Source organism: Spinacia oleracea, chromosome 3, assembly GCF_020520425.1.
Source record: "Spinacia oleracea cultivar Varoflay chromosome 3, BTI_SOV_V1, whole genome shotgun sequence".
Taxonomy (NCBI): domain Eukaryota; kingdom Viridiplantae; phylum Streptophyta; class Magnoliopsida; order Caryophyllales; family Amaranthaceae; genus Spinacia; species Spinacia oleracea.
In genome coordinates, this window is record NC_079489.1 from 139,414,463 (window position 1) to 139,425,119 (window position 10,657).

Genomic DNA, 10,657 nt, shown 5'->3' on the forward strand with positions numbered 1-10,657 from the left:
CATTGAAAACCCCACCCATGTACTATATTTCATTTTTTCATGTACTATATTTTCTTTCCCATGTACTTTATTCCACATTTCCATGCAACTCAATCATCATTTGTACTTCATTCCAATTTTCAATGTACTATATTCCCTCTTTCTTAAAACTGTGTTTTTGGTCAAACGAAAATATAATTATGGGACAGAGGGAGTACTATGTAGAACTTAGAGCATCTCTAATGGTAAGATAATTTGACAATTAGCTTGTTATGCCACATAAGATTTCAAGCTATTACATTGTCTAGTTAATTTGTGCTCCAATGACTAACAACTAGCTTGTTATTTAAATTGGTCTCATGTCCCACTTGTTAATTAATTACTTGGTAATTTTGTAGAGCTAGTTGTCAAGCAAATTAGCCTGTTTAAGCTAATTTGGTTGGCCAAACTAATTTATTATTTTCACTCCAATAGTCTAGCTATTAGCTTGAAGCTTTTATAAATTTCAAGCTAGCCCCTACCTACAACCATTACTCCATTAGATATGCTCTTAGAACCCCAACCATGTATAGTTAAGTCTTTCGTATCATACTATCATGTTGTTCCAAATTAGTACGTCCAAATCCAATAAAATCGACTCATTGATGGACCCAAAGTGTTGGGCCCCACCCGGTGAAATGTAACCTATAAAGTCCGCAAACTGAAACCGAAGGAGAGAGAAACAAAAGCGAACTCTTCAATTTTGATATTGACGACACAAAAACCGTTCTCAGGAATCACCGGAATCGCATCAATCACCCTCTCGCTAGTATGCTGTTGCATCTGCAATGGCAAGCATTAAAGGAAAGAGCATCTTAATTCACCTTTCTTCATCCTCTTCTTCCGACGATAATGGCGACGATATCGACAGCGCCTCCGATTCAGCTTCATTGTCAAGGTTTATTATCTGAATTTTCTTTCTGCGTTTCCTCCTTTATTTTTCGAATTCATTGCTAAAATCTAAGATAGAGATTGAAAACAATTGCTATTATTTGATTTTTGATTTTTGATTTTGAGGATTTTGGTTTGATTTTCGCTAGAAAAGCAAATGAAAATTTGAATATTTGATTCAGTGGAGATGAATGTGAGTCGAGTGACGATGATGTTTATGAGGTGGATGAAGACGGATCCGAGGAGGACGAAGAATCGAATGAAAAATTTGATAATGAATGCCATGGAGCTGAAGATGACGACCTTTCTCTCTCTAACCGAGTCATTCAGTTTCTTCAAGGTTTCAGTACTATCCATTGCTTCTATTCGTTTTAAATTATCTGTTCATTCAGTTTCTCCATTGCTACTGTTTAGTGACTATTTGATTTTGAAGAATCTTGTGACAAATTGCTAGATTTAAGAATAAAGAAAGGAGACTTCTTATTTCCTTATATTATGCCTCGAGACTGCTACAAATTTATACACAAAATTAGGCTAGTTCCAGTTAAAATTAGTTAGGAAATTACGCTACCACATCGGAAATGATACAACTATATATTCTATTTATGAATAATATGCCTAATAATATGCCTAATACTCCCCCTCAAGTTGGAGCATGAAGATCTCAAATGCATAACTTGTAAAAAGTCTCAAAAAATGTGATTTTCCAAGAGCCTTTGTAAAGATATCCGCCTATTGATCACTCGTTCGTATGTATGACGTAGAAATACTACCAGTCTTTAGCTTATCTCGAACAAAATGATAATCCACCTCAATGTGCTTCGTACGTTCATGGAAAGCCGACTGACTATCACAATATAGGGGCATAGGCCGATCATGTCGTACACAAAGACAAAATGAAATAGACTTCTAACCATTTTAACTCGCAAGTAGTCGTAGCCATGGAACGATATTCTGCCTTGGCGGAAGAGCGTGAAACTGTTGGTTGCTTCTTTGTCTTCCAAGATACCGGGGAAGACCCAAGAAGCACAAAATAACCGGTCAAAGATCGTCGTGTAATAGGACAACTAGCCCAATCACTATCACAAAAACCATATATTTGCAAGTTGCACTGACGATGTAGCAAAATTCCTTGACCGGGGCACCCCTTAAGATATCTAAGAACGCGAAGTGCTGCCTCCCAACGGGTGATCATAGGAGAAGACAACTTGAGCTAACACATGAACCGAATAAGAGAGCTCAGGTGGAGTAATCGTCAAGTGGTCCAACCTCCCTACAATTTTCAGGTTCTGAAAACAATTCTCCCTCGACACGAACTAATTGATGATTTTGCTCCATTGGAGTAGAGATAGACTTGGACCCTAATAAGTTGACCTCGCTTATGATATCCAAGACATATTTTCTTTGACTAAAAAACAAGCCATCGGGACCTCGAGAATCGAGCCACCTCAATTCCAAGAAAGCACTTAAGTACCCCAAGATCCTTCATATGAAAACAATCACGCAGATAGGCCTTCAATTTTAGGACCGCATCATGACCTGAACCGGCTGAACCTGCAATGAGCAGATCGTCCACATATACAAGAACATACAATGACACATCCCCCTTAGTATAGCAAAATAATGAGTAATCTGCAGTGGACTGTTTAGACAAAGACAATTGCTAAGTTCAAGCAGGACGGGTATCTGAAACGACTGAAGGGGCGTCGTATTGTCTTTGGCAATAGACAATTGTCTGGTATTGACTTTATTGAAACATTTGCACCAGTCGCAAAGAAGCAACCCACAGTTTCACGCTCTTCCGTCGAGGCATAATATCATACCATGGCTATGACTATTTGCGAGTTAAAATGGTTGAAGTCTATTTTATTTTGTCTTGGTGTACGACATGATCCAGTATTCCATGAACGTACGAAGCACATTGAGGTGGATTGTCATTTTGTTCGAGATGAGCTTAAGGATGGTAGTATTGCTAGTCATACATACGAACGTGTGATCAATTGACGGATATCTTTACAAAGGCTCTTGGAAAATCACAGTTTTTGATATTTCTTCGCAAGTTAGGCATTCGAGATATTCATGCTCCAACTTAAGTGGGACTGTGGGAATATTAGTTATTTTATTAGGCATATTATATTAGGAATATTATTCATAAATAGAATATAGATAGTTGTATCATTTCTGATTTGGTAGCTTAATTTCCTAACTAATCTTAGCTAGAATTAGGCTAATTTTGTGAATAAATTGGTAGCAACCGCAAGACATAATATAAGGAAATACAGAAGATAATTCCTCTCCTTTCTTTATTCTTAAATCAAGCATGGTATCAGAGCAGGTTTGATTTAACACCCAGGTTGTGGAAATTGACAATAATCACAACTCAGTTTAACACTTACATGAAAAATATACTTACCTCAGTTTTACTAGCGGACTTGTGGTTCGTATTTACATACAGATATGTAAGGATCATTAGGTACGGAGTTGTGGTGATTTTTTCTTTTTGGTAAACAAAAAAATTTATTGCTTCAACAAATAGCATTTACAACATAGGAATAAGGTGCCAAGACAAACCTTCTAGGAAGGACCCCCTAAAGGACCTTAGCTTTAGGTACAAACTAGGCCTAACAATGGCCAAAAGCAACAAGAACTACTAAAAAAACAGGAAATTATAAAGCATATAGCCACTGTCCTTGTGCTCTTACAGTTTCTCCAATGATGCTAAGTATTCTATTTTTTACAATGAATTTGATTTCCTTTACAGTACAATTTTGTTGTTCCATAGAGCATCGTTCTGATCTTCCGTATGTGATATACAACTGTTGCAATTGCTGCATAACACATCTTCTTCTTGAATAGGGCGCCTTTATAGGACCTTCTGGTCCATTTCAGTGTTGTTGCTGTTATTCCCAATACCCAGCCACTGCGTGCCTTCCTTATATCTGCAAGTACTCTTCCGTTGTATACACACTCGCAGAATAGATGTTTGTGACACTCTTTCGCAGTGCCACAATTAAGCAAACATCTAACTCACATACACCAAAAATTCTTCCGCCTATCCCTTACTTGAAGCGTCTCCCTCATCCGTGTTTTGGAATGGAATATCTATTCCAAACAGCTTACTCCAGAAAATGGGTTTCTCAAGGGCACACATGTCATGATACAAATTTTTAATTGAATAACCGGATATAGAGAGAAATTGATTATTCCTTAACATGCCTTTCATTTCCTCCTTAATGCCATAAATATGTTTCACAAACCAACTAGCAGTCTTCGGAGGTATAAATCCCTCAAATTGTGGGATTTCACATAAACCTATGCACCCATTTTACCCATAGTTTGTCTTGCTTTTGTTTTATTGCCCAAATTTTCCTACCAACATCATCCTTGTTCCAAAGCATGACCTGTCTCATTTCCAGACCATCACTACTCTTCCTTGTGCACACAGTATCCCATGCAACATTTCCAGGCTGCTAGCATCATCTTTTCCATGCCACAGAAAAGCTCAACAATCTACATATAATAACTATGGTCTTTTTCAAAACCAGCTTAGGGATAAAAAAAACTCGAGCCCAATAAACGTGAATCCTCATTAGGATTGAGTTGACGAGTTGCTTCCTCCCAGCAAACGATAAATTTCTGGTACTCCACACTTTGATCTTGCTTGTCATTTTTCAATAAGGTTCTCACACTCGTAAGCCTTGAGTTTTTTTTGCATTTATAGGTACCCCAAGGGCCAAGATACTAAAAAGGGAGATTTCCAAGATTAAACCAGAGATGCCCTGAATTGCCTTCACTTCCTCATCTCTCATCCCACAGTGATAGACGGCTAACTTGCTTTTATTGACTTTAAGGCCTGTAGTATCTGAAAAAGGCTTAAAACCATGTAGCATATTCTGAATTGTTGTCGGATCACCCGTGCAAAACATTAGCAGGTCATCTGCAAAGCATAAATGATTTAGCTTCATGGCTTTACACCTAGGATGTTACTTAAAACCTTCTTGGTCACCAATAAATTTCATCTTCCTAGAAAAATATTCCTTACAGAGGACAAAAGCAAGGGAGAGAGGGGATCTCCTTGCCTAAGTCCCCTGTTTGAGTTGAATTGAAAAACCTGGTAGGTTCTCTATTAATCAATAATGTGTACCTGGGTGTAGTTAAGCAAGTCATGACTAAGATTGTGAAGAAATCGGCAAAACCTAGTCCTTTCATCATTTCTCCGATAAATTCCCAGGCCATCGTATCATAAGCCTTTTTGAGGTCTAGCTTCATCATGCCACAAGACTGTTTTTGGCTTTGCTTGCACATTTTAACAATACCTTGGCAGAGTTGAACATTGTCGATAACGATTTTCAAAAATAGGTAGGGTATTGGTAAATATGGAATGGGTTGATCATTTTCCACAGTTGCCCATTAGGGTGATTTTGATCACACTCTTGTCGTCCTATGTCCTATGTCGTCCTATGATCTTATGAACAATTGATTCAGAAGGTTGAGTATGTATAGCAACAATCTTCAACAACTGATGGGTCTCCATTCATACTCAACCTTCAGAATCAATTGTTTCCCTTTTTCATTAATAATTCTGAATTTTGATTTCCTCTGGATATTCCTGATCAAGCATCACTTCTACCAAAACCCGGGCAGAAAACAATTTCTCTTCTGGACTGTTGCTTGATCCATTTTTAGGCGTTTCCCAATAGCACCAACAATCTTGAAAAGCCTTCGATTTCTTTGCGTTCGATTTCTTTCCTTTTCTGGTTGGACTTGCACTCCATTCCCTTTCTCTATGTGCTTGTAATTTTTCCGCACGCCTCATGTCTTTGCCATGGTCGACGTCGGTCAGAGTTAAGAACTCTGTTCCAACGAGAGAAACTTGGCGTGGCTAATAAACACGTGTCATCTGCAGGTTTAATAGTGACTTTTCGCAATTGTTTAGTTGTGGTGAATTTGCCCGGAGGTAAAGGATCAGGCCGGCATGACTGAATTTTCTTCGGTCTTAGGCTTACAGCAAGTAGGGAAAGGTGAAGCCAACCTTATTTAGGCTGTGGTGACAGAATTTGTGGAAGTAGCTAATGTTCATATTGTTTTATCGAGATCCGACTACTATTGAATTGTTAATTTAAGTGAGCTGTTTAAAATGTGTTCAGCTTATCAGTTCTATTGATAAGTTGTTTCATTCTTCGGCTATGTATTTAGTAACATACTCTATAATGGTTACAAGTTTAATGCTATCCAAATGTTCAATCTGGCCAGCTGTGAACTATTTTTTATTTTATATCATGTTGCTGTTTTATATTGGTGGTGCTTACATTTGTGCTCAATGAAACATTGCAATATTATCCCTCAAAACCAACACTTCTTTTGTTTGTAGTCGATGAAGAAGCTTCCTTCTATGCTAGAAATTTCCAATGTGCAGTTATAGTCTGTGTTTTCACTAGATATTGCTCTTTTCTCAATCAGGAAGACGGGATTTGCAAGGGCTAAGTCTTAAAGCATGCAAAGCATATTTGAGAAGACATGGCCTTAGAGTGTCTGGGAATAAGGATGAGTGTGCTAGTAGGGTACAAGAGCACTGGAGGTAGTTTCTTTCGTATTAATGTAATACGTGGCTGGTGTGATGTTTGACAGTTTTTTCCTGTTAGTGTAAGAACTAAAGTGTAAGTTGATTCATCCAAAGGATAAAAGATGGGAAAGCTGAAATTCTTTACCCAAGGTCATCCTTCGTCATCAATTGCACAGGTATGCCGATATTTCCAACACAATCTATTTCCTTCCATCAAGTGTTCTTGCTAGCTTCAAGGTCTCTTCAATAGTTTTTCTTACTTTTTTTGATATTGGACTTATAAACAGGTGACGTTTGCAAGGGTGATATTGTCCTCTTCAAACAAAAAGTCTATGGCAGGTATATTTCTTATCCAAGTTTGTTTCTAACTAATCATCCTTGGGATCCTTTCTCTGTTTATGGCGACAATGTTTCTCCTTTTTCCTTTTTCTCCTTGCGGGTGAGGAGTTGTGTAGTCTCAGTCTTCGAATTTTAAGGACAATCTTCTCGGCTCTGATCTACAAAAAAACCTGGGAATATTTCTTATACGAAAGTTTTGTATTTTATTTTTCTCTTGTTCTTCTTTCTGTGTAAAGTGGAACTCTCACCCAAAGAAGTTTTGACAAAGTGCAAGGAAAGGTAAACTTCGGGGGAAACGAACAGTTGCTGGACGAGTCGTGAAAGAAAGCTACGGTGCAGAAAAGCAACAACATACATTCACGGTAAGGACATATCCTTGACATTTATTTTTATTTATCATACGTTACATACGAAGTATGATCTCTACATTAGGTAAATTGTGAAGCACGGAATATATATATATAAGTTCGTAGAACATGCTTTATGTTTCTTTTTGAATTTTTATCATCTATTTACAATTAATCCACCCTCTGAATGGAATTATAGAGTATCTTTGTGTGTAAAAGATACTTTATCATTAGTGTTCGCTACTTTTGAAGCTTATTTTGTTCCCAGTTAACCTCTTTTCATCTGCCAGGTTGAGGTGCTATGGAGCCAGGGAATGAGGAAACTATCTCCTCTTTTTCCTTTGCTCATCAAGGGCCGGAATCTCTATAGATTGAAGACCTACAGGCAGGTGAATAACTTCTCTGTTTTTCTTTGCATATGCTTTAGTTTCGTCTAATTTTTTCTAATTGGCACAAATGTCAAAACTTCAAGCCGTGGAAGAACGAGGGGGAAAGAAGAAAAGTTCTTGCAGAAAAGCATAGACGAGGGACAGCTGCACGATGCAAGAGAGAAAAGAGGAAGAATGCTTTGTCTACTGATAAAGGTTTGAAAGACTGAGAGCCCATGCTTGTTTTGTAGAAATATAAAACGCATCTAGCTCTCCATGGTATGAAGTCTGAAACCAAAGATCATTTGAATGTCTTAGGAAGGAAATCTCGGAAGATATCTGAACTTGGAAGGCCATTTCAGCCGAGTTATCCTAAAGGAGGTGACCATTTTGGTTCTAGGCAAGGGGCCTCCTCCTCGGAAACCACCATTCGCAATAGTAAGCAGCGTAATGTGAAACAAGGAGCTGTCGAAAATATTAGTAGAGCTAAATTCTCCAGACCTTTCCCAACCCCTCAAAAGCTAGTATCCCGGGTTGCTGTACCTTCCACATTGCAGTCATGTGATGGTGCTTCCCAAAGATATTCCGAATCACTAGTAAGACCGTACTATAGGGTTGAGCCTTTTGGTCCACATTTTGCAGAATTCCGGTGTGAAATTCCTTATCATAGTCCGAGGATGGTGCCTGCAGCACAAAATGGTGTTTACACTAATAGGTCCTTCTGTAATCCTTATGATATTCCACAACCATGGGAGACTCGTGTGGACTATAGGCAGCTCACCCCTCCAAGAACTGCACGTGGACAATGGATGAATGGTCTTTTGAACTGCTCGATTTGCGGGTGTAATCACCATGGATCTAATAGATGTGCCATTGCTGCATGTTGGAGATGTTGTCGAAGGGTGAGGATGGGAGAATGCAATGTCCATAGATGACGACTATCTCTACGGCGCTGCTTGGCTGCCTTATCCATATCTTTTGAGCATCTCTTTTCCCTGGTTGGTACCATCTTTTGATATTACTGTTGAACTTGTAGCTGGATTTTTTTGATCTCGGTTTATGTCTAGCGAGGAATGTTTTGCATAGCTTAGCGGGAAAAAAATCCTAACACTGAAATTGGATATTATGCTTTTAAATTATGTTCCCTCTATCTTGAAAAATAGTCGTATATTCTACTTTCGGATGTCTGATAAAAATTGTCCCGTTTCCAATTGTAGTGGTGATTTGTGATTGGTTGCCCCAAATTTCTTTGCTAAGATTGAGAGATGGGGATAGTGTCAGTCCTACTGTGATATTATATGACACTTGCTATTTTAAGCTTCCCCGGATGTATGATCAATCAAGGAGAAGTGATATTTTAGTAACGGAAACTGAACCCAGTATCTCGATTCCTCACCCTGTCAAAGGTGTAGTTATCATTAATGGTGGAAAGTCTGGTAGTTGTTCAGGGTGGATGATGTTTAGTTTTGTGTTATACATTCATTTTATATTTTTAAAGGTCATACCCAGTATTCATTTTATATTATTACATTTGGGAAATCCATCTTGGTAAATCCAGACCCAACTTTGACGCCTCATCGTGGTTAATGTTGCCAGGTCTAGTGTTAAGTTCCATAATTTTATGTTCACTGTCACTGCTTTTTTTTTTTTTTTTTTTTTTTTTTTTTTTTTTAAAGATAAGAATCACCACTCAATGACCATCCATTTTACCTGTCTACGGTGCAGGTGAATGTTTATTAACAAGCCTTATTGCTGAGATGGATGCGGTTTGAACTTTTCATCTCTACAAGGTGCTTGTGTCTGAGGATTTAGCTTATGCTGTGGACCTTTTTGCCAATTTGCTGAATGCTTTTCATCGTCAACCTGGTATGTATTTTTTTTTTCTTTTCCGGATTGTAATACCGTGACATCTTGTCAGTTATTTATGGTATTTCATTGAAAATATGCAGAAGAACAATACGAAGTACTAAACTATTCACAAGCTTGTTTTAAGTCATACTACGTAGGAGAGTAGAGATGTAGAGCTCCAGCAAGTTCTAGTCGTAACAAACGGTGATCCACTGCATTTTCACGTGTAGTTTAGATCACTATTGTCTTATTTGTTGCTGCTAGCTCTGTTACCCGGGCTCATCACTTTATCTCAAATACTCGTGTCGGATCCTCGACACTTGGACATGGATACTTGAACACTTAATTTTGGACCAATTTTGGACCAAAACCAATGCAACTGTTTCACAAAATAGCTGTGTCGGACACTTGGACACGTACCCGTGTCCGATATGGGTATTTGAGTCCGGGTAACATAGGCTGCTGGCCTGCTAGGTATATCCGTATATGTATCTGTTGAGGTGATGGAGCTTTTGTTTTAACTATTCATCCCCTTCTAAAATATACAGTATATGTCGAGAAAAACTGCCCTGTCACTTGAAAAAAGTATCTATGAAAAGAAAACCTTGAAAAGTAGCCGAGGCTCACGCTCTGAACCTTCAATCCATTTTAGATGCTAGTTCCCAACTTGGACCATTCAGATTAGGGTTTGCTTTCTCATCTTGTACATATACCTGACTATAACCAACATAAGTTGGTGGAGTTGGTGGGGAACTCACATTGTGACTTGGAGGTCACAAGTTCGAGCCCCATCAACTGCGAAATGCTTGGGAGTGGCTCAAGCGATGACCTGCGGAGCTGGGCTGGTTCACCTGTGCTAGGTGCTGGTTCAGTTAGGGTCCCTTCTTCTTACCTATTAAAAAAAAAAAAAAAAAAAAATATACCTGACTATAAAGACTAATAGTTATTGGGGAGTAGACAATTAACAGTGTCATGTCGTGTCTTCAACTTTTGAGATGTTTGATATTGGATCTTAGTTGTGAAGATGCTGGACAAGGCTGGAAACAGAGAACTTGGATGTGTTGCAGTATGCACATGATAGGGGTAAAGCCCCCACTTAGTGACAGCCCTAGACATGGAAATATCACTAATCTGAATCAGTTCCCAAATTTCCTTTTTGACTGGACTACATAGGGCACCTTAACCTACATCCTATCAATTTCCAATAACAACAATTCGACCATCCGAACGATACTGGGCTACTGGAGTGACTTTTCTTGTCAGACATAGAGAAGAAATGGGCG

General features: G+C 38.5%; 1 protein-coding gene across 2 annotated transcripts; it reads left to right on the forward strand.

Moving 5' to 3' along the window:
- Positions 1-679: 679 nt before the first annotated feature.
- Positions 680-9,624, forward strand: LOC110794053 (zinc finger CCCH domain-containing protein 62). 2 transcript variants are annotated; one of them, XM_021998987.2, is made up of 10 exons: positions 681-916; positions 1,092-1,249; positions 6,370-6,487; positions 6,587-6,648; positions 6,760-6,811; positions 7,080-7,173; positions 7,449-7,547; positions 7,631-7,742; positions 7,845-8,524; positions 9,252-9,624. In XM_021998987.2, exons 1-9 carry the CDS (start codon positions 807-809, stop codon positions 8,459-8,461), a joined length of 1,422 nt encoding a protein of 473 aa, XP_021854679.1. In that variant the 5' UTR covers positions 681-806; the 3' UTR covers positions 8,462-8,524; positions 9,252-9,624. The 2 variants fall into 2 exon arrangements, with proteins under 2 accessions (XP_056696823.1, XP_021854679.1); XM_056840845.1 differs by lacking the exon at positions 9,252-9,624 and having other exon boundaries at positions 680-916; positions 7,449-7,543; positions 7,845-8,123.
- The last annotated feature ends 1,033 nt before the right edge of the window (positions 9,625-10,657 follow it).